The sequence below is a fragment of the Pseudophryne corroboree genome, chromosome 6, assembly GCF_028390025.1.
Source record: "Pseudophryne corroboree isolate aPseCor3 chromosome 6, aPseCor3.hap2, whole genome shotgun sequence".
Lineage (NCBI taxonomy): Eukaryota > Metazoa > Chordata > Amphibia > Anura > Myobatrachidae > Pseudophryne > Pseudophryne corroboree.
The window spans coordinates 151,415,482-151,440,772 of NC_086449.1; the positions used below are offsets into that span (position 1 = coordinate 151,415,482).

General features: G+C 44.7%; 1 protein-coding gene across 1 annotated transcript in view; it reads right to left on the minus strand.

Annotated features, from left to right (window-relative positions):
- The window catches only part of PROM2 (prominin 2), a 222,474-nt gene that overhangs the window by 110,585 nt on the left and 86,598 nt on the right, over positions 1-25,291 (minus strand). The window contains exons 6-13 of the mRNA XM_063932047.1: positions 24,488-24,577; positions 21,257-21,456; positions 20,935-21,009; positions 18,569-18,632; positions 18,326-18,485; positions 15,754-15,903; positions 13,534-13,657; positions 13,349-13,437 (exon numbers count right to left, since the gene is read on the minus strand). Coding sequence (XP_063788117.1) covers positions 13,349-13,437; positions 13,534-13,657; positions 15,754-15,903; positions 18,326-18,485; positions 18,569-18,632; positions 20,935-21,009; positions 21,257-21,456; positions 24,488-24,577 — 952 coding nt within the window. The remainder of the gene's footprint in view (positions 1-13,348; positions 13,438-13,533; positions 13,658-15,753; positions 15,904-18,325; positions 18,486-18,568; positions 18,633-20,934; positions 21,010-21,256; positions 21,457-24,487; positions 24,578-25,291) is intronic.

A 25,291-nucleotide genomic window follows, 5' to 3' on the forward strand; every position in this document is an offset into this window, starting at 1 on the left:
CCGTGTCATTATTTCTTGGTATTAAGGGTATAGAATGTTTTACTTTTAGAATGGAGGTCCACACATTAGCATTAGGAGGTTTATGTGTGTTTATTTGTTTTCCCGTTTTGTTTCCTAAGTGGGGGAGGGGCACCAAACTCCAACTTGCCTTCGGGTGACTGGGATGAACTTATGCCCCTACACAGCAGCACACCAATCCCAGGACAGACATAGGGGGTCATTCCGAGTTGTTCGCTCGGTAAAAATCTTCGCATCGCAGCGATTTTCTGCTTAATGCGCATGCGCAACGTCCGCACTGCGACTGCGCCAAGTAAATTTGCTATGCAGTTAGGATTTTTACTCAAGGCTTTTTCATCGTTCTGGCGATCGTAATGTGATTGACAGGAAATGGGTGTTACTGGGCGGAAACAGGCCGTTTTATGGGCGTGTGGGAAAAAATGCTACCTGTCAAAGTCAGAAAAATATCTCTATGCACACTGCCATATTTGCACCTCACGCTGGTCCGCGCTGCGCATGCGTGCGCTTTCCCGTGATAGCGCATACCCGCTGATGCGTGCACCCGCTCGCATCGGTATGCGTATTTACGGTAAAGAGTATGTAGTCGTAGTGTACGACCCAATCGTTACATATTTCCACAATTAACGTAGTTTATAGATCATGGTCCCTTTGATAGATTCTGAAAGTTTGGTTAATATAGAATGTCCCTGAACGGAGGAATCCCTCTTTGTATTGTAGGAAGGGTCTAACAGGAGTCATACAGTAGTGTTTGGTACCCATCGGAAGAGGATTTAAATAGCAATATTCCGGTGTTGGTTTGGAGCGTATTAATCGCTCGTGCGAATAGTTATGGACATAAGGAGTTTATGTCCATTACTATTATTTACTCTTACTCAGGTATGCGGCGGGAAACCCAGTTTCCCACCCACCTGAGCTGTTTGAAATCGTCACAGCCCACCTGTATGAATTACCCAATGACCTTTTGTTATGATGCGAAGCCGAATTCCTGTGTCCAATGGACGACAAGATTGTAGGGACCATTGGATTGCATTGTGTGTGGAGCATAAAAGACGGGCCTGTGGCATCCAGCTTTCACTTCTCATCAAACGGTTCTCATTGCTGATAATCGGGAAGCTGGATGTCCAGAAGCGCTTGCGATCGTTACCCTTGTGCGTAAGTTTTTCTCCGTGATCATATTGTCTTACTGTGAGCCATTTCTCTCGTCTCTATCTCTCTCTCTCTCTCTACTCTTTCTCTCGTATTTTCCCTTGATTAGATTGTATTGTATTTTATTGTATTTATAGTGTAGTTATTTGGTTAGGAAGTCTCTGTTATATTGTAGTGTATCATTTGTACTGTGATTCCTTTTTACAAGTATATTAGTTATAATACATTTAATAGGCTTTGGACCCTAAACAAGTATCTGTGTATTTTCTCATAGTGTTAAGTGTTCACAGAGCGTCGGTGACGCTCAAGCAGCTTTGTAGTTAATCAGGTTACACCAGGTTGCACTTACACACTGTCTCTACATAAAGGTATACTGTGTATCTCATTGTTATAGGTATAGATATCAAGGTATAGCGTTGTGAGCGTCTGCGCCGCTGGTGATCTCCTCGTGGTCTCGAGCGTCCGCTACGCCATAGTGAATCGTTACGTTTGCCTGTAGCCAATAGTGTGCCAGTCTGTGATCTCTGGGCCGTGAGCGAACGCGACGCTTGAGCGTCTCGCCTACGGCTGAGCGATCGTTACGCAAGTAGCGTACCCTTACGGTACTTCTTACGTAGTCAGCGTATAGTGTTCTTAGACCTCTTAAAGGGATATTTATACGATAAATAGATTCAGCTTTATCAATTGGCGGCTCGTCCTGTCCTTCACATATCTGCACTAGGTAGATCAGCAGACATTATCCCCCAGCAAAGGGTGGGAGGTTGTCTCGCAGTGCTGACGGGATAAGCGTCTGCTTCGCTTAGATAAAGAGTGCTGAAGGAATCCGGGAACCGGAGGTAAGAACAAAACGCTTGTGTCTTTTAAAACTGTTTATTTGTCTTCTGTCTTGCGTACACACGCACGCATACATATATCTGCATTTCCTTTTTCATTTTCGTATATCACTATCCTGTTTGCCAATTTTATAGTTGATAGAAAAATGCTAAAAGAGACTTGCTGTTATTTTATAGTTTAAGAATAGAGGTAATAGTTAAAAGTGTAGAGAAACACACAGGTTTGCCTGGGAGATAAGGCAAAGCCAGTGGGGTACGCGGTAGATGATCAGGGATCGTCTACATTGATAAAAGTACATTGTGTTACGGTGGATCTTTGCATTGCGTACACGTGTCTCTAACAAAGACTAGCGTACGCAATCCAAAGGCCGACGCACGCAGCGTACATTACGCAACGGAGCGTCCGGTTACGCCCACGTAGCTCAAATCACGAAAAGTTGAATTTTAGCGCAAAGCGATAATTAACGCAAAGGCGATAGTTAGCGCTAAGCGGTAAATAGCGCAAAAGGCGATAAATAACGCAAGTCTATTTTTGGAAAATCTGAAATTTAGTTTAACAGATCCTGCTCCTAATTGGTAACACAGCTGGGCTGAAGAAAATTTCTGCGCAGAAATAGATATAGAAACGAAAGTATACATGTGTTGAGTGAGTGTGTTTTTTATCACATAAGAGGTTGAACCAAAAAGAAATCGGGTACTCGTAAGGGACATACGTGTAAGTGACATATACGGTGGCTAGGGAGGCATCCCTGGTTAAACATAATATTTGAGCATTAGAGTATAGCGGACCAGTACAAGACCAGGAGGTCAGACCAGGAGGTCGTACAGACAAGACCAGGAGGTCATAAGGAGACAAAGAGGTCCGCTATAAAGGTAAGAGGCACAACCCCGGGGGTTGGTGCAGAACCCATATAGGCCATATAAGCTCTGGCTGAAGGAATTCGCAGCCGAAATTTTCGATTCCACTGATCTCTCAGTACATAACAGGTAGTGTTTATGTACTGAACGATTGTACCGCACGTCATTGTGTGCATTAGTAAACCTGACTAGTATCATTTTGCGTACAAAAGTCATAAACGCTAGTTGTACATTCTGACGTGATTTGTGTAATTTTTTATTTTTGAAGGGAAGTTCGCTGGTCACTCAGGAACTATCTAACAACCCCACCTTTACTGGAAAGAGTAAGTGTCCTGCGGGTAACCCTCACATGTTCCAGTAAACAGAAGGTTTCTGGTAGGGCCCTGTATCGAGTACGCCAGCACCATATCGGTGTGATCAGGTCGTATTGGTCGAGGTGGGCGAGTGAGTGGGGTACTCGGTAAACCGCCACCGCCGGCCTATTTTGAATAATTTGGTTTGCTGTAAGGGTTCGCTGAAGACCGTGATATAAAGATCAAAGGAGTAGTAAGCAACACCTGCAGATTATGGGGGCCAGTTGTTCAGGTAGGGGGCGATCAACCTCGGTTCGGGTTGATTCAGAGAACCGACCAGTCGGGTCGGCAAGGTACATCATGTGTGAGAAATACGGAAGTCACACAGAGGTTTTATGTGATGAATGGGAGAGAATGACTGTACAAGACAGGGAGAAATTCCCAAGAATAGGTAGCTTCAGTCCAGAAGTGTTACAAAATTTAAGGAGGAGGATATGTCTCATAAAATCAACAAAGAGACGAATCCAGCATCATGATTATTTACAGTTATGGCAACAGGAAGGTGAGATACAGAGAGGTTTGGCTCTGGCGGCGGGATCTGGGGCAGTCAGGAAACTGATAGCCACAGCCCCGCCTCCACCATACATTGCAGGAGAGAAGTTGATTGCGGAGAAAAACGCACTGGGGTGTAAAACACAAACTCTTAGCAACCCTGTAAATGTTAATGATGTTAACCAAGTAACCCATGCAATTATTGACCCGTGCAAGTTGTACCCTGTTCTGAACTTTCCTCAGGAGTGTGATCAAGAAGACGATTCGGCAACAATTTCAGCGCTCTCTCTAGCGGCCACCATATCAGAAACCACAGTAGGAACGGCACCACTCACGAGATTAGTGAAGGCCCCTAGCGGAGGGATAGGTGAGGTCGTGTCAACGGGTAAGTACGGCACCATGCATTATACCGAAACAATTTCACCACAAGTTGTAGAATCTACACAGAATGAGGTTGTTAGAGTTAACCCTGTTAGAGTAATAGCAGTTCCCAATGGGAAAACAGATGTATCAGGAGCCACTCCCATAAGGAACATTGCCATGTACACACCATTTTCCCGAATGGAATTAAGAACCATAGTGTCCGAATTTCCTGACCCCAGGAAAGACTTAGTTGCTAGCCAAAAATACATCAGGGATCTAGGGAACACTGTAGAGCCCAACCACAAAGATTGGCAGATACTGCTAAGAGCTTGTTTACCTTCAAATGTCGACTCAGTTCAATTCTTGGCTGATTGTGGACTAGATAAAGATGTACCGCTTTCAGATGTGTACAACAAAGATAACGTAAAAAGGATAAATTTACAGCTAAAGGAGTATTTCCCAGCCGTTGTTAAATGGAACAAAATATTCTCCATTAGACAAAAAGAGTCCGAAACGGCAGCAGAATATTTTCACCGGGCACTATTAGAAATGGCAAAATACACTGGTATAGAAGACATTAGGACCAACCCAAACCATCAAGAAGTAGCAGTATCTGTACTGATGGATGGTTTAAAGGAAACATTAAAGGCTAGGGTACAGACCACGCAACCATGTTGGCGAGGTCTGTCAGTGTCCACTTTGAGAGAGGCTGCTATTGATCACGACAGAAACATCACCAGGCACAGAGAATCGCAAAGTGATAAGTTAATGTCAGTAAGTATACAGGCGCTGACCACAAAGCAGCCTGCGTATGTACCATCGAATCCTGTAAGTAAGTCAACTGAAATAACTTGTTATTCCTGTAACAGACAGGGACACTATGCACGAGACTGTAGAATAAAGAGTGTACAAAGATCTTTTCAACCCCCTAGACAAAGACACAACACAAGACATTGGGAGCAGGGTCCACAGAGGCGGAGTTTTGAGCCACATACAGGGGAAACAAAAAGATACCCCCCGAACAGAGATTGGCATGCCTCTGGTAGTTCCCAGCTAACTCCCTCACAAGTAGTTGCTGCCAACGGGATTCAGGGAGGTCAGCATACCCAATAGGGGTGTGGCCATACCTGTAATCTGCAGCCGGTTAAATTGATTGCCAGTCTTGGAAGTGAACCAGAGATTGCAATCAATGTAGCTGGTAAAACTTTAAACTTTCTTGTAGACACAGGGGCGGCCAAGTCAGTGATAAATTCGACAGTGGGCATGAGAACCACTGGTAGGACAATTCCAGCCATGGGAATAACAGGAGTAGTCCAGCACTACCCTGTTAGCAAACCAGCCGAGATTACAATAGGGCCTTTGCATACCAAGCATTCCTTTTTGCTGGCTGCATCAGCACCAACCAATCTCCTGGGAAGAGACCTACTATGTAAAATGGGGTGCGTCATTTATTGTACTTCTGAAGGTGTATTCTTGGACATACCTGAGAATCACGCTCAGGAAGTACGAGACATGTTAGACTCCCCATCAAAATTAATGTCACATTCCATTATGACAAATAGGAATCCATCCCAAGTAGAAGAGATGACATCTCAAATACCAGAGTCACTTTGGACAAAAGACGGACAGGACACTGGATTAATGGCAAACGTAGCTCCAGTAGTTGTACAAGTAAAAGATGGTAGGATAGCTCCAAAAATCCCACAGTATCCTCTGAAGCCAGAGGTGGAGTTAGGAGTTTTCCCAGTAATAGAGCGCTTGCTACAACAGGGCATTCTGGTAAGAACGTCCAGCACTGCCAATAGTCCCATCTTCCCTGTTAAAAAGAGTGGGGGGAGGGGTTACAGGCTAGTGCAGGATCTAAGGGGGATTAACAAAATAGTTGAGAGTCAGTTCCCCGTAGTGCCAAATCCAGCTGTCATCCTAATGCAAATTCCTCCCACTGCCAAATTTTTCACTGTTATTGACCTCTGCTCCGCTTTCTTTTCGGTACCTCTGCACCCTGACAGCCAATATTTGTTTGCATTCACATACAGAGGAGTCCAATACACGTGGACTCGACTACCCCAAGGTTTCATAGATAGTCCAAGTATATTTTCTCAGGCTTTGCATGATTGTTTACAGTCTTTCCAACCAGAGAGTGGATCAGTATTGATACAGTATGTGGATGATTTATTACTGTGTTCAGATTCACTGGAAGCATCCCTGAAGGATACGAAACAGCTCCCGTTTCATCTTTCAGACACAGGACATAAGGTTTCCAGAGACAAGTTGCAATTATGCCAAACTAAGGTAAAATATTTGGGACACTGTCTAACACAAGGACTGAGACACCTGACCGCTGATAGAATCCAAGCAATTAGAGACATGACTTTGCCACAAACCCAGCAACAGATCAGAACGTTTTTAGGAATGTGTGGGTATTGCCGTAATTGGATCCCAGGGTTTTCCATATTGGCGTTACCTTTGCAGGAAATGGTCTCCTCAAACAAACCTGATAGGATTTTGCATACTGACGAATCCGAAACAGCATTTGAGAGACTCAAACAGTGCCTAACGCAGGCGCCAGCACTAGGTATGCCAGACTATGGGAAACCCTTTGAACTATACGGAACAGAAAGTGCTGGTTGCGCAGCAGGTGTACTAACCCAAAAACACGGTGATGCCAGCAGGCCAGTTGCATACTACAGCGCTCAGCTAGACACGGTAGCGCGATCCCTCCCCACATGCTTGCGAAGCGTTGCTGCAATAGCATTGCTAGTAACAAAAAGCGAAGATGTCGTGCTAGGCCACAACCTCACAATCCATACACCACATGCAGTGTCAGCCTTATTGAATTCTGCCCAAACCAGACACGTCTCATCAGCGAGGTTTACAAGATGGGAATTGGCACTAATGGCCCCAGTAAACATCACCATAAGGAGATGCAGTGCATTAAATCCTGCAACATATCTCCCAGGTGTGCCTGGTCATGCACAAAGGGTGGAAGGTGAGAGTGCTGGGGAAGGAGGATTTAATACAAAGGAAGATACACATGATTGTATGGAATATTTGACCCAAAATTTTACCGCAAGGCCTGACATCAGTGACAATCCACTGGAAGATGCAGAACTCACGTTCTACACGGACGGTAGTTGTCACAGACAGTCAGACTCGGGAGACTTGTGTACTGGATACGCAGTCGTAGATGACCAAGACACCATAGAAGCGGAACCGCTAGGCCCACCTCACTCAGCCCAGGTTGCTGAACTGGTCGCCCTAACCAGAGCATGTGAATTGGCTAAGGGTAAGTCAGCCAATATCTACACCGATTCTAGATACGCATTCGGGGTAGTCCATGATTTCGGAGCCCTATGGCGCCTCAGAAATTTCATGACGGCAGCTGGTACACCGATAGCGCATGCAGCTCACATAAAAAGGCTTCTAACAGCGATACAGGAACCCGACAGAGTGGCTGTTATCAAATGTAAAGCACATACATATAGTCAAGACCCAGTATCACTTGGTAACAGCCGAGCAGACGAAGCTGCTAAGTTAGCAGCTGCTACCCCCATACCGACAGACACCACACAACTGATGGTATTCAATACCATCAACACACAGAAGTTGTGTGAAATGCAGAATTTGTGTTCCGCACAGGAAAGAGCAGTCTGGAAGGCAAAGGGATATGGCCAGGAGTCCTCAGGGCTCTGGACGGATGGACATGGTAAACCAGTGGCCCCCAGGACATATCTTCCATGTCTGGCTGAACCAGCTCACGGGCTGACTCATCTAGGCAAGGAGGGGATGTGCAAATTGGTAAGAGCATACTGGTGCGCCCCAGGATTCTCCTCTCATGCGAGTAAAAGAGCAATGTCATGCCTTACCTGTCTGAGAAAGAATATTGGAAAGGCAATACCTACAGAACCATCCCATATCCCACCTGCCGGCGGCCCTTTTCAGGTAATACAAATTGACTTCATTCAATTACCCCCATGTCGGAATTTGAAATATGTACTTGTTTGTATAGATGTTTTCTCGAATTGGGTCGAAGCATTTCCAGCAGCTACAAATACCGCTATGTTTACAGCTAAGAAAATTGTGCAGGAGTTTGTATGTAGATATGGTATCCCTAGAATAATCGAAAGTGATAGGGGTACCCATTTTACAGGTGATGTCTTTCAAGGAATGTGTAAGTTGATGGGAATTGATAGCAAGCTGCACACTCCGTACCGTCCACAGGCGAGTGCGAAGGTCGAAAGAGTGAACAGCACTATTAAAAATAAATTGAGTAAAGTGATGGCAGAGACAGGATTGACGTGGCCAGAAGCTTTACCCATTGTTTTGTATAGCATCAGAACCACTCCCAGGTCCCCTCTTAATCTGTCCCCTTTTGAAATCTTGTTTGGTCGACAACCGCATGTCATGATTAACCCTCAGGATGATTTGAAATGTAACAATGAAGTAACTGTAAAGTACTTAATTAACATGAGTAAACAGTTGAGGAATCAAAATGAGAATCTGAAGTTGGTGATTCCTGATCTACCTGATAGTAATTGTCATGACATTGAACCTGGGGATTATGTAATGATACGAAATTTTCTACGCTCAGGTTGTCTTATTGATAGATGGGAAGGACCATACCAGGTCTTATTGACTAGCACCACAGCATTGAAGGTTGCTGAGAGAGAGACTTGGGTCCATTCATCCCACTGCAAGAAGGTTGCTGATCCAGAGAAGTCCCGTGATAAGGAACAGACGGTAGAGGTTGTATCACTGGAGTGTCTGTTCCAGGAGGACTGAGGCAGGCACCTGAGCCTTGAAGACCGAAAGCAGTTGTCGATTCCCCAAATCCCTTTTATTGTTTTTCTCCACTTCCCATCCCCTCTCCCTTGACATTTCTTTTTCCCCCTTCTCATACTTCTCCATTTCCTCCTCAAAGATGGACTTGCCCCAAGAGACTGTGATCCGGATTTTCCTGTTGACCATGATGTTGACCAGAGCAGTCTGTTCCGGCGAGAGTACCATGGAGGTCGAGAGAGGTTCTGGAATGGGTTCCGATTATGATGATGGAGGCGTAGTTTTCCAAGATCAACCTAACCAACAAGCAAAGGCGATATCAGAAAACGATCCGATAGAAGAAATTGTGATGGATTGTTAGCTGAAGAAAACTGTATCTGTAGGCTCTGTGACAATTTGGTTGAGGATGGGTGCATAAAGAAATGCCAATCCAGTTTTAATATCCATATGGACCGGCATCCATTGAGTGATTATCACTCCTTAGTGGGTAATGTATTAAACAAAACAGATTGTTGGGTATGCTCTCAAGTACCTCAGGGTCATAGCAAATCAGGGCTAGTACCATTTCCTTTAACGATAGGGGAGGTACTTGAGTTAAATGGTGGGAGACCGGTGGACAGGAGGTTTAATATCTCCAGCCCTCCTAGTTTGAAGCTCCACCAATACCATGTGGATAGGTCCCTCTTATGTTTCAACATCTCCAATCCCCGACAGCCGGGAAATTGGGAAGTGTCATGGAGCAACCTGACCATGACCTTCTCGCATAGAGCAGATAGAATGCCTACAGATACAGAGCTTGTACGCCACATAGCCAGTAGAGGAAAATCTTTCAGGTATAGATATACCTTAGGAAATAGGATTACTAAAGTTGGAGAAGTATCACCAGGATACTGTGCACATATCGTACAACCTGATACGTGCATTAAGCAGATGGAAGAATTAGGGCTAGGAGATTTCACCTGGAAGGTGTGTAATATGGTAATGTCCTACTCCGTCCCATATGTTCTCCCCGATGATGCATATTTCATATGCGGGAGAAAGGCGTACAAGTGGCTTGCCCCAAACTCTGAAGGATTGTGTTATATTGGAAGAGTATTGCCTGAAGTAATGACTGTAACACATGATAAAATGAAAGACATACACCGTGGTGCCCAAGCTCCTTATACTCACACTCATTACGAGCACCGAGTTAAAAGACACCTGTCAGAAAGGTTAGAGCATCCGGCCTCTGATCTGATCCATGAATCCACCGGGATTCAGGTTCTGGTGGCGTTAGATTTCACTCGCACCGCTCGAGGAGTGATGAATTATAGATACATCTCTGCGCTTGCAAATTTGTTAGATAATATCACTGAAATGTATGATGACACGTTTAGATACACTGGAAGAGAACTCCAAGCTTATAAAACAGAACTGGTACAGCATAGAATGGTTCTTAATTACCTCACAGCAGTGACAGGCGGATATTGTGTTACATTGGCAACACAGTACGGCGTGAAGTGTTGCACGTATATCACAAATAGCACCGAGGATCCGGTCGAGGTCATAGACCAAAAGATGGACGATATTCTCCAATTGAAGTGGGAATTTCGCCGAAAACACAATCTCACTCTTGCTGCTGTAGGTAATGAGCTGACTGGTTGGGTGTCATGGTTGAACCCGCGAAATTGGTTCTCCGGTTTGGGAGACTGGGCTCAAGGAGTCATAATGGATGTTGGAAAGTTTCTCCTATGTATTTTAGGTGTCGTTATATCTATTGGATTGATATTTAGATGCGGGCAGGCTTTAATGAAGTGCAAACAAAGTACAAGAGTGATGAGTTTGAGGAGTGAGGAAACTGTAATTAACCTGGATTTGATTTATGACCCAATGATAGAAACCAGGATGTGATGAAAATGCGATTATACGGTCCGTTTCTTTCACCTGTTTTTCTGCTTTTCTCCAAGATAAAAAGACCCCCTTGGACGAGGAAGTTGACGAGACGCTATACAGACAACGGATGGACCAAAGAAAGAGTTTTGACCACTTGAGAAATGGACACTTGATGAACTTTGCCATGGATCCCCAGTTTCCCTAGTATTTTTAAACTCACGCTAGCCCAACATTTTTTGTAAATCTGATGGCACTGACAAAGCTTGTTGCTCATGCCTAAGGAGCAAAACAGCGCAAAGAAGACGACTTTCAACTGATACCGAACAAAACTTCGACGACAGATGTACATTTACCTGACATAGAATATCATTGCATTTTCCATAAGTGTTCTTCATCTTCATCTCTACAACCCTCAGGTAATAACACACATAGTATAGGGAATACAGGCACAGATATCAGCAATCACATATTCCCCCATTCATGTATCATCAACTAAAATGTGCTCCCCATTTTGTTCAAAAAAAAACCGAAAAGAGCTCGGTAAAGTTTGACAGCCCATCCACAGACCTGTACCACAGGATAAGAAGGAATTCAAATGTATACTTCGCAATACCTCGAAGCTTGATTTACAACACGTACGGCACGATGATACATGACCCCCCAAACATGGACTCATACACACATGCTTCTGCTATCTCACTAGGTCATACCCTCTTCACACCTACTCCTCTCTCCTCCCCTACCCAACCATGGAAATGAATTAACCCCTGACATATATTTTTCTCCTTTTGAAATGTTTTAGAAGGTGGCAGTTATTATTGACTGCCAAAGGGTGGACTGTCAAAGTCAGAAAAATATCTCTATGCACACTGCCATATTTGCACCTCACGCTGGTCCGCGCTGCGCATGCGTGCGCTTTCCCGTGATAGCGCATACCCGCTGATGCGTGCACCCGCTCGCATCGGTATGCGTATTTACGGTAAAGAGTATGTAGTCGTAGCGTGCGACCCAATCGTTACATATTTCCACAATTAACGTAGTTTATAGATCATGGTCCCTTTGATAGATTCTGAAAGTTTGGTTAATATAGAATGTCCCTGAACGGAGGAATCCCTCTTTGTATTGTAGGAAGGGTCTAACAGGAGTCATACAGTAGTGTTTGGTACCCATCGGAAGAGGATTTAAATAGCAATATTCCGGTGTTGGTTTGGAGCGTATTAATCGCTCGTGCGAATAGTTATGGACATAAGGAGTTTATGTCCATTACTATTATTTACTCTTACTCAGGTATGCGGCGGGAAACCCAGTTTCCCACCCACCTGAGCTGTTTGAAATCGTCACAGCCCACCTGTATGAATTACCCAATGACCTTTTGTTATGATGCGAAGCCGAATTCCTGTGTCCAATGGACGACAAGATTGTAGGGACCATTGGATTGCATTGTGTGTGGAGCATAAAAGACGGGCCTGTGGCATCCAGCTTTCACTTCTCATCAAACGGTTCTCATTGCTGATAATCGGGAAGCTGGATGTCCAGAAGCGCTTGCGATCGTTACCCTTGTGCGTAAGTTTTTCTCCGTGATCATATTGTCTTACTGTGAGCCATTTCTCTCGTCTCTATCTCTCTCTCTCTCTCTACTCTTTCTCTCGTATTTTCCCTTGATTAGATTGTATTGTATTTTATTGTATTTATAGTGTAGTTATTTGGTTAGGAAGTCTCTGTTATATTGTAGTGTATCATTTGTACTGTGATTCCTTTTTACAAGTATATTAGTTATAATACATTTAATAGGCTTTGGACCCTAAACAAGTATCTGTGTATTTTCTCATAGTGTTAAGTGTTCACAGAGCGTCGGTGACGCTCAAGCAGCTTTGTAGTTAATCAGGTTACACCAGGTTGCACTTACACACTGTCTCTACATAAAGGTATACTGTGTATCTCACTGTTATAGGTATAGATATCAAGGTATAGCGTTGTGAGCGTCTGCGCCGCTGGTGATCTCCTCGTGGTCTCGAGCGTCCGCTACGCCATAGTGAATCGTTACGTTTGCCTGTAGCCAATAGTGTGCCAGTCTGTGATCTCTGGGCCGTGAGCGAACGCGACGCTTGAGCGTCTCGCCTACGGCTGAGCGATCGTTACGCAAGTAGCGTACCCTTACGGTACTTCTTACGTAGTCAGCGTATAGTGTTCTTAGACCTCTTAAAGGGATATTTATACGATAAATAGATTCAGCTTTATCATACCGTTTCCGGAAAAAACGCAGGAGTGGCCGGAGAAACGGGGGAGTGTCTGGGCGAACGCTGGGTGTGTTTGTGACGTCAAACCAGGAACGACAAGCACTGAACTGATCGCAGATGCCGAGTAAGTCTGAAGCTACTCAGAAACTGCTACGAGGTGTGTAATCGCAATATTGCGAATACATCGTTCGCAATTTTAAGATGCTAAGATTCACTCCCAGTAGGCGGCGGCTTAGCATGAGCAAATCTGCTAAAATCCGCTTGCGAGCGAACAACTCGGAATGACCCCCATAATTTGCATATGAGACACACTGAGTAGAGGTGAGGAGAGGACAAAATCTGTAAGCGCACGGCAGCACATATCAACACAGTGTCACGTCTGCCGTTCCTTACTCACTCATACATATCCGAGATGTTGGAACTGTTTCTGAGTCCAAGTAGCATTTTCAGGTTCATACTGGGTAGATTGCGAGGGTCATCAAAAAACTAAAAAGAATGAAACATATGAGATGTATCCCTGATGATTTGTAATCGGTATACTTAAAGGGTAGGGTCGTTGTATCCCTCATTCTGTTTACTCACCCTATAAATATCCCCATTGACCCAGTGTTTGCACAGTAGGGTGTGCACATTTCCTCCAATCAAGAAGGTGATCAACACGAAGATGATCAGCGCCCAAGACAATATAAAGGTCAGATACACCCCACTGCAACAGAAAGACAAACATTAACTGGCAAGCTCTTCTGCACACATGGTTCTGTTTCACCATTGTGATATGGTTTATTTACACATTCACATGTTATGCTAATGACTTCCATATTTAGGGGCTAATTCAGGTTTCATCGCAAATCGCGATCCAACCGGAATTTTTGTGGTCGGCCCATGGGCGCATGCGTAGCACCCGTACAGAACATGCGCCCGCACTTTCTGTGGGGGGCCGCAGAAAATGCGATCGCCTCTGGCTGTCAATCAGGCAGAGGTGGGGGGGGGGGGTGTCCTGCGTCAGCAGGAGGCATCAATAATTTTTACGATGAAGCAGAAATTGCGAGGCGATCGCAATTTCTGCTTCATCAAGGGGGGGGGGGGGGAGGCGTCGGTCAGCTTGCTGGGCGGCCTTGCCCAGCGATGGGCGGCTCACAGCATGCGATCCAAAGGATAGCAAATTCTGCTGGTTAGCAGAATTTGCTATCCTTACTGATTATTCCCTTAAAGTACTAAAAAGACAGGGATGTGATTTTGTACTGTATATAATATTGCCCCATAACACTATGGCCCAGATTTATCAAGCCTTGGAGAGTGCTAAATTGCACAGTGATAGAGTACCAACCAATCAGCTCCTAACTGTCATTTTTCAAACACAGCCTGTAACATGGCAGTTACAGTACATACCCTCCAACAGTACCTTTTTTTATGGTTTGTACCTGCCAAAAATAGCTTTGTACCGATTATTGACTTTCCAAATTTCCTTTGAAAGTATAGGAAAGGGGGCGTGGCCACATCCCCTTTCCCAATTTGTACCGTTTTTTATGTGTAAAATGTTGGATGGTATGCAGTAAGGAGGTGATTGGCTGATACTTTATCACTGTGCAATTTATCACTCTCCACGGCTTGATAATCTGTTCTTATGTTCCTTATTGCCCAATACCTGTGTACATATTAATAGTACTCCTTATCAGCATCGGGTATAGCCTACCGCAAGGTAGTATTATTACTCATGCAGCATATGTTATTGTGTCTAGATCAATTCCTTGTAACTTGTGGTGTACAGTCACCTGGTGACCAGTCCTGGCATACTCCATTCATTCTCCTGTACCTGATATATCTACTCTGGACAATAAGCTGCATGTCAGTATTAGGGGGACCCAGTATAGCCCATTGTCCAATACCCTAACTACACTTCTCCCCAAGATATAGCAGCTTGCAGGGTGAATGTGAAGCTTTATCAAAGCTTGGAACTAAAGTGGGGAGAGATAAAGTACCAACCAATTAGCTCCTAACTGTCAGTTTTAAAACACAGCTGGTAAAATAACAGTTACAGTACAAGCTGACTGGTAGGTACTTTATCTCTCACTCTTCTTTATTTCCTCCAAGCTTTGATAAATCTCCCCCTCTGACCTGTAATAAGTTAATAACCAGTACAAAACTTAACAGCAAAGGAGAAGTAAGGTCCGTACACATTAGAGGATGTCGCTCTGTGAGCGACGTCGTCTAATGATTCCCCTCCCGGGCCGGCCGGTCGGTGTCCGACTGTACACACTGAGCGATATGAACGCTCATATCGCTCAGTGACGTCCCGCCTCCGCCAGCCCTGCATGCAGGTCATGGACGACAGTCCAGATCCTGCATGCATGCACTGGCGACAGCGACGATAATTTCTGACTCGCAGGTCCGCGCATCGGTCGCCGCTGATAAAATGCCGATAAAATGAGCGACGTCGCTCAGGGAGGGAGAAAATGAGCGATGTCGCTCATTTTATCGGCAAGTGTGTATGGGCCTTAAGTTTACAGCTGTCAGGGATGTGGGCACAGGTTGTAGCAACACAAAAGCAGTGTGTACATGTAAATAGCCACAAGAATTATTTTCTATCGCTGAGATGATCAGCGATAAGAAATATTCATTTCAGAGGGATCTTAATACATAGGTATTCAGTGAGAACAGCAGCAGATATATTATAAACTGACCTACATGAAAAATAGAACTCAAATACTGTACCTCCTCCTCATAAGACATGTCCATGGGATTACTTGTAGAACTGTCATTTTTTTATCATAAGGTCCCTAAACACAGTCAGAAATTACTTACATTAGGAGGAATCCAAATCCATTCCTCCTTCTCCATCTGCTATTCACAGGGTCTTGAAGGTAGAGACCCACAACTCCGAGAATGAGCCCCAGCGCAGTGCAGATTGTTATCAGAAGGAGTACACAACATAAGAAAACTCCCAACACCCACCTGTGAACACAGTAATAGACAAAATACTGTAAGGCTATACTCTAGGTACAGTAGGTCATGACAGCTTATTGGGACTGCATGAAGATGTGAGGGGCTTATAGAAGTTGTAGGGGGATGTAGTTATGTGACCGGCGGTCAGGACACACCTTCAAGACCTCAAGATACAGAGGTCACAGTGGGCAACTTTTGCAAAATGATCCGGGTGCCCCAGTGCCCCCCTCCCCCCCCCCCCCTTCATATACTGGTGATGTTTCAGCATCCAAGACATCTGCAGTGCTGGCAGCTATGGCCAAGGTTATGCTGAGCTATCAGATAACGCCCATACCTGTAGAAGCTATACTTCAAAATGTATATGTCTTTTGGACCCCAACAATCAGGACTGTTCCATAAAATAACTGTACTGCTTGGGATTACGGCAGAGTTAGATGGGGATCTGGTGTGCAACCACAAGACTATGGCAACATGAATGTTTATTATATATAACGGAGTATATTACATACAGCCTCAATTTTCTGTTACAACCATTTTAAGAAATAAGTCGGCACAAAGAAAATATAAGGAAATGAACGGCAGAATGGGGTGACTACTGGAAGGAGGTCTTTTTAATATTGCAACAATTAGTACAAGAGAAGATGTCACCCTATCTCTGGCTTAATGTATAAAGCATATGGGGGTTTCACCGCAAATATTTAAATGTATGATGGAGGGATCACAGCAGATATCTCCGTTATCTAGTGAGATCCCTCCATTCCCAACAGCAGCCTCAGCCCCCCCCCCCCCCCCCCCCCCCCCATAGGATACGATGAGATTTACTAAGAGATAGGCCCCCGTTGTAGCCTATGGGCTAAAATTGACAGAAATCACTGACTGAGGGTTCTTGGGGACCCTCCTCAGCAAGTACTCAGTCCTGTGGGCAGTGTCGGACTGGGGCATGTAGGGCCCACCGGGGTAATGCTGTGGTAGGGCCCATGTTAGGGGTGTGGTCAGTCTGCAGAGGGGTTGTGGCCTGCCACCTCATTGGTTTGACTAACCATTAGAGAGTGCAACGTCTGGACCCCTTCATATATATATATACACAGTAAATGCATCTGCTGCATCAATGATAATGTGGCAGATTAATAGCAGATTAATAACAGCAATGCACTGTAGAAAATATACCATAGTCCAGTATAAGGTAACATATGTATAATTCAAGAGCACAGTCTAGAACCTGATCCTTAGAGCAGGAGGTGGGCCCCCAGGCAGTGTTTCCCCTGTACCCCTGTGGGCCCGTCCAAGCCTGCCTGTGCAGATATGGCATTAGTGGTGATTAACAGTAATGCAGGGTTTTATTTTCTGGTCTACTCTATACATCCCCACACAATGGGGGTAATTCCAAGTTGATCGCAGCAGGATTTTGTTAGCAGTTGGGCAAAACCATGTGCACTGCAGGGGAGGCAGATATAACATGTGCAGAGAGAGAGAGAGAGATTTGGGTGTGGTGAGTTCAATCTGCAATCTAATTTGCAGTGTAAAAATAAAACAGCCAGTATTTACCCTGCACTGAAATAAAATAACCCACCTAAATCTAACTCTTTCTGCACATGTTATATCTGCCTCCCCTGCAGTGCACATGGTTTTGCCCAACTGCTAACAAAATTCCTGCTGCGATCAACTTGGAATTACCCCCAATGCTACCAGCTGCATTGTTTACACCTGCCTGCTACAGTATGCAGCTACACCCTAATGCTTACGCTCAGAATGCCTCCCTGAAGCATCCATCAATGGGGGTAATTCCGAGTTGATCGCAGCAGGAACTTTGTTAGCAGTTGGGCAAAACCATGTGCACTGCAGTGGAGGCAGATTTAACATGTGCAGAGAGAGTTAGATTTGGGTGTGGTGTGTTCAATCTGCATCTAAATTGCAGTGTAAAAATAAAACAGACCGTTTTACCCTGCACAGAAACAAAATAACCCACCCAAATCTAACTCTTTCTGCACATGTTATATCTGCCCCCCCCCCCCCCCCCCCCCCCCCCCTGCAGTGCACATGGTTTTGCCCAACTGCTAACAAAATTACCCTCATTATTCGGTAAGTCTGGGGCTCATAGTAAAATGCTTATAAAGTACATGGTGCCAGCCAAATTCTATATGATGGCACCATGTACCACAATTTGTGCAAGTGCACCTAGTGCCCAGTTTACTTTGTACATATACAAAATGAATGCATTGTATGTATGTCATAAACAAGGTCCAATATCTCAGACATGCCTGTGTTTGGCAGGATCCTCAAACCTTTAAATATTAATATTGTCTATATTTAAAAGGGATACAAACATCTCTTATAAGTAATACACATTTCACTAACTTTCTTAGAGTTACTGGTACTTTAATTATGTTTGTGACGTGTCTGGGTAAGCGTTCCACTCTGTATTCACTTTTACCTGTAATATTCATAGTGTTCTACCTTCTGACCATACGACGTGGTCATGTTTTCAATGGTCAGTACAGCAGTAGCAAATGTGTCAATATATCGATTTATTGGTGTATTGTTTACATAGGATTTAATTTGTTGCTCTGTACTATCCAAGGTAGTAGTAATATCTGGAAACAGAAAATAGATGTTATGCTATATACAACTTAATATAATATGAAATGCTTTTATGTCCTTTGGGTATACAACTCACCGCTAATACTACTTTTGGTCTGATCGCTCACAAGGTTTGGCATACTGTTGAAACCTTTAAGTATCTGAGAGGAAGAGAGAGAGCGCAGACTGAATGACAGCGGCTGATGGGGGAGGGGGATGTATGAGGACAGCAGGGGGTCCTGAGAGGGTACTTACTGCAGAAATAGTGATATGAAGGAAGGACACAAATTTGGCACAAAGGAAAAGTGAAAACACATACAATTATTAAGACAGCAGCTGCAGCGGGCGTGAGTGGAGAGGTAACAGTAAGAGCAATCGATGGGATAGCATAGGAAACTATACGTAAGTAAAAACGAGCACATACAAGATCCAGGGCTACAGCAAAACTATATATAGACATGGACAATTCAATGGCAAATTTAAAAAGAGTAATCTGAGCATATGTTTTGGAATTCTGGACTGTTGGACAGTTTTGGTAGTGACCATGAGCCAGTTTTAGCCAGGAGGAGATTTTGGCAGTGACCAGGATAATGAGGGTCATTCCGAGTTGATCGCTCGCTAGCAGTTTTTAGCAGCCGTGCAAACGCACAGTCGCCGCCCACGGGGGAGTATATATTTTCGCTTTGCAGTAGTGCGAACGCCTGTGCAGCAGAGTGCCTGCAAACAAATTTTGTGCAAAACAAGACCAGCCCTGTAGTTACTTATCCTGTGCGATGATTGCTGCGACGAGTGACACGGTAATGACATCAGATACCCACCCAGCAAACGATTGGACACGCCTGAGTTTTTTCAAACTCTCTCAGAAAACGGTCAGTTGCCACCCAGAAACGCCCTCTTCCTGTCAATCTCCTTGCGATCAGCTGTGCGTTTGGAATCGTCGCTAGAACCAGTGCAAAACCACAAAGATCTTTGTACCCGTACGACGCGCGTGCGCGGGTTCACTACGATATGCCGGCGGTCGGGCTCCCAGCGTCCAGCATACCGACCGCTGGCTTACCGACAGTGTGGCGAGCGCAAATGAGCCCCTTGCGGGCTCGCTGCGCTCGCCACGCTATTTTATTCTCCATCCAGGGGGGTCGTGGACCCCCACGAGGGACAATAACTGTCGGTATGCCGGCTGTCGGGATCCCGGCACCGGTATACTGTGCTCCGGGATCTCGTCAGTCGGCATACTGAAGACCACCCGCGTGCGCATTGCGGTGCATACGCATGTGCTGATTAGACTTTTTTTTAACTGATCGCTACGCAGTGAACAACGGCAGCTAGCGATCAACTCGGAATGGCCCCCAATAGTCTAAGCAAGGATTGAGGCCTAGCACAGTATCTGAGGTGCTAAGGCTGGCCTGATCTACCTGTCCCTCTCCAGGTGTTGTGAAACTATAAGTCCCAGCATACCCAGACAGCTATAACCCACTGAACATACTGGTTCTTTTATTTTCATAACTCCTGAGATTGTTCAGCTCTATTCTAAGGGGGTTATTCAATTTGTCCCGAGCGTGCCGGGTGATAAGTATCGCCGGCGGGGGCTATTTAACTGGCCCCGATAAGCCGGCGCGTGCCGCGGCTTATCTGGGGTTTTGCTCAAAATGCCCAATATCAGCCGCGTTTTCATCTGAAAACGGGGCTATTTCACCCGAAAACACACAGGTTTCACTGAACCTGTCTGTTTACGGATGAAAAAGCAGGTTTTACCGACCGAGCTAATTAAATAGCCCGGCCGCAGCACCCGAAGAAACATCAGGGTTTTTTACTCCCGATGTCTCTTCGGGCCAAATTGAATACCCCCCTCAGACTTTATTTAGTAGGCACTACATCTCAGACCCAGGTGCTAAGGCCTACATACATTAGAAGGGGCTAAGACCAATGACAGTGCAGGAGGTGCTAAGGCCTTCCACATAGGAACTAAGCAGATGTGCTGTACTAATACTTGGAGAAAGATAAAGTGGATAGAGATGCAGTTCAGCCTGTAAAATTACAGGAGCAGATGAGCTGGTACTTTATCTCTCTCCATGGCTTAGTACATCTCCCTATACCTATTACAGGGTCGGAGGTACAGTACTAAACAGTAGTACATATAGTGGTTCAGAGGTAGATGGCATAATGGTTGGATGTTTGCAGATAATGTAGAGAAAAGAGATTTTTCTCTATGTTACAGTATTTGCTTATATACATGCTCAGGTTCAATGTAAGTGTCAAACAACGCTGGTTATAGCGCATTTACCACTTAGCACCTCTACTTACATCTCCCCCCGAAGTACCAACCAATTAGCTCCTAACTGTCATTTTTCAAAAACTGCCTGTACCATGACAGAAGCTGATTGGTTCGCACTTTATCTCTCTCCAAGTTTGATAAATCTCCCCCAAAGTCTACATGCTACTGAATGCTCTACTAATGATAATTACCCTTTGGAAAATCCCAGGTATGTTGACTCTCCTCACACTGTTTAATTTATTCACATATTCACCTATAGACGGAACCTAAAAAATATAAAATATCAGAGTTCAAATGAAAAGTGCCTTATACCATGTCCCATATCCCTGTATCAATCTTCTATACTGTAGCTTGCAAATGTCAGGCATCTCTCTGCTTTGTCATTATTATATACCCAGCATCACTTTTCCCTTCTGCCTCTCATCATTTTTATCTCTATCTTTTTCCCACTCCAAGCTCACCATCACTCCCCCCACCCTGAACATTAGTCTCTGAGTAAGTGATTGTACACACCTGGCTGTAGTTCAGCCCCAGTTGCATTCTCTGTACAGTGTTGGCAGCGTCCCCGCAGTTGTCACAGCTTCTGTCAGATAACACTTCCAGTAGCGTCTCCCTGTGGTTACTGAGTGCCTCCATAAGAATGTTCCCTCCCTTTTGCAGGTTCACCAGAGTCTGGTTCACATTCACCACAATCTGAGCCGCAGTTTCCAGGTCTGAGTGGGATTTAGGACAGCATAGTTCATTAGTAAAAGGTCCCTGGAGCTTCTGTGATGAAGTAAAGTCAGCAGGCTGAATTCTCCCTAGGTTTATCTTCTGCGGTATGGTCAAGTAACCTAAGGGGGAGATTTATGAAAGCTTGGAGAGAGATAAAGTGGAGAGAGATAAATTATTAGCCAATCAGCCTGTAAAATGGCAGAAGCTGATTGGTTATTACTTTATCTCTCTCCAAGCTTTGATAAATCTCCCCCTTAGAGATGTTACTGAGGCTGTTGCAAATATTAATGGGGAGAAATGCCTGAGAGAAGGGCTGATCACTGCAGTGTATGCTATAACATGCTATACTGAGACATTCATTCTATATCATTAGATGTACCAAAAGCCACACATTTTGACATACTGACAGACACACTAGATCAGTACTTTTGCACGAAAGGAATTGCTATAAAATGGCAAATTACGCATAACAGTAATATGTGGCGCAAGGCATGGCATTGTCGCTCATATCAGAACTCTGGGCCTAATTCAGACCTGATCGCAGCAGCAAATTTATTAGCGAATGGGTAAAACCATGTGCACTGAAGGGGGAAGGGGGGGGGGCAGATATAACATGTGCAGAGAGAGTTGGGAACCCCTGCTGTGTGCACAGCTGCATAGGTGTGGCAGAATGTGTGTACACACCAGCGGAATGTCCTCACACTGTGACAGCCCAGTTGCTTCTCCTGTAGGATGGCTTATTGAAGGGGATGCAGTCAGTTTACCTCCAATCAAAATCCCGACGTTCAAAATCCCGACACCAATTGACCGATGGTCAAAATCCCGACAAGGTCAAAATCCCGACATGGACAAAATACCGACATTTAAAATACCGACAAGGTCAAAATACCGACATGTAAAATGCCGACAGGTCCAAATACCGATATGAGTTTTTCATGATTCTTTTAATTGAAACCGACTTGTTCATACTTTACCATCCCAGTGGACCTGGAGGGGGAATATAATAGTGTGCCGAGCGCAGCGAGCGCAGCGAGCCATGCGAGGGGACGCGGTACACTTTATATGGTGTCCATGTTGACTTAGGTTGACATACACACACAATAACAACAAAAATAGCATGTCGGTATTTTGGCCTGTCAGCATTTTACATGTCGGTATTTTGACCTTGTCGGTATTTTAAATGTCGGTATTTTGTCCATGTCGGGATTTTGACCTTGTCGGGATTTTGACCATCGGTCAATTGGTGTCGGGATTTTGAACGTCGGGATTTTGATTGGAGGTATTTCATACCGATCCCTTATTGAAGGTAGTAGGTACAATCATACACACTGTGATAGTCATGTTGGTTATATAGCAGAGCTTGCAGCAGATCTACCCCAGCCGATTCTTGTATATACAAGCGGTAGTGGCTCAGGGATGCTGAAGAAGCTGTGATTGCAGCTAATCACAGGGTCTCATTGGAGCTAAGTAGGAGAAGTCCATCTCCCACCATGTCAGTCCTACTCAGCAACAAGATGGTGCCACCCATGCACAGTACTATCTTGCTTGGGCAAAGACGGCTTCCCTGGAGGAAATAACATGGAGTATGCGCAGTAGCGCACTCAATATCAACAAGATGTACTGAGTATGAAATGCCAGTGCACATTAGTCGGTGTACCCTGCAATGTTAGTGATACTTTGGGGGAATGTCTCTGGTGGGGTGCTTGGCGCGGCTAAGTCACAAAGGCCATGGAGCACCAAACGGAGCTATTTAGTGCGATTCGAGCAAAGGTGTATGTGGACCCATCTGTACATTAGAATGTCTGTATAGTGATTGTTTAATGTGTAGCCTCTACACAAGTTTGTAAACAATGTGAAAAAAAAAAACAGTTGCAACTCCCATCTGCAAGTTTAAAAGCCTCTTTCCCATTAATGCAACACCCAATATACTGGGGATATGTTTGGCATCCCAAAGGTCCCAAAGAGGGAATACTGAAACCCCTCAGGAGACCAGCGCCGGGACAACGACCGCTGACATACCAAAGATGAGTATAACGGTGGGGGTTAGGGCCCGGGGGGGAGGGGGGGGGGTTAGGGTTAGGCACTGGTGGGGGTGGGTTAGGCACTGGAAGGGGAGGAAGGGGGGGGGTAATAGCCATGGACGACATCTCCGTAGGGTGAGCCCTAACTGACACCCCAGGGGGTTAGGGTAGGGGTAAAATACTTACCCTTGTCCGGGTCGGGATGTGACCGCCAGAATTTCATATCCTACCCATATACTGTACATGTCTCACATCATCTAACACGATTTTCTTGAGGTTTGGATAAAATGACATGTCTTTTTGGTCACAATTTCCTATTTCTAAACATCTAAATACACCATTGTTGATTGGTAGGGGTGTCCAGGATTACTGCAGTGTGCCCAGACATTTTTTACATTTAAATTTATTTATTTATTATTTATTAACAGTTTCTTATATAGCGCAGCATATTCCGTTGCGCTTTACAATTAGAACAACAGTAATAGAACAAAACTGGGTAAAAACAGACAGACAGAGGTAGGAAGGCCCTGCTCGCAAGCTTACAATCTATAGGGAAATAGGCATAGATACACAAGGATAGATGCTACCTATTGCATGATGGTCCACCAGATTGCTAGGTTCTTAATGGGTTGTATGATGATACCCCACAAAGTTATCCAAGTGTCAGGAGGGTGTGAGACTAAAGAAAGACAAGATATGTGATGTTATGAATACTCTACAGAGGATGTAATTAGATAGGGAAGCACTGAAGGTTATGTGGGTGGGTCTGGAATTGATAGGCTTGTCTGAAGAGGTGAGTTTTCAGGGAACATTTAAAGGTTTGGAGACTAGAGGCGAGTCTTATAAATAAGGATATATTCCTACATTTGACATACTCAAATAGGTGTGAGCTAAAAGCCACATTAACACCCATTCCAATTTATATTTGAATATCAAAATGTTGCAGCCACTACTTTTATCTGCTCTACATAGTTCACGGCTAATTGAGTTGGGCCTATGGTGTACCTACCTCTTGCTGTCTGGAGCCCCGCTTCTAGGAGAGGTCGGATCTCATCATTAAGTTTAGCATTCACAGTTTGATTAATGACTGTACTGAAGCCTGGGAAGACACAGAGAGAAATGTATAATCAGACCCCACATATTATTCTCTTTGTTTCTGCAACTTGCTGGCGGCTTGAAAGTGAAGAATGCAGATCAGATACTGGGCTCTTTGTTACAAATTGCTAATTGCTGTATTGGTCTTGGAGATACGCAGAACAGTTGTGGATGGTGATTCCATCTATTGAAACAACATAATTGTTCTGTACAGACAAAGCCCAAAGCTGTTAGAACCTTGCAGAATTCTTTAAGAGCCTAATTCAAGTGCTGGCTTCAAATGAACACTTGAACAATAAACTTGGGGGAATGGAAAAAAATCTGCCCTTCATCTGGGAAGAATTCGTTTGCCGGCATCACTTAGCAGCCTTCGGCATGAGATGTGAATGACATTGCTTGATGTACTCTACTTTTTGACAGAAATTAAAATGCATTTTCCGCATTTTTCTAACACAACATGTGGACTGCACCCAGACTGGCAATTTTAGGAACCTGACCACGTAGTCACTTGCATACCCCAAGCATATCTGAGACATATTTTTTTTAAATATCTATATGGGATGTGGTTGGCATCCTGGCGCTGTTGATGCCTTCCGCCGGAATCCCGACACCACTCGGAATCCTGATGGTAAGTATTGGGGTGAGGGTTAGGACAGCGAGGGGGGGGGGGTTATGGTTAGGCACTACAGGGGGGTGTTAGTTGTAGCCACCACCCCCT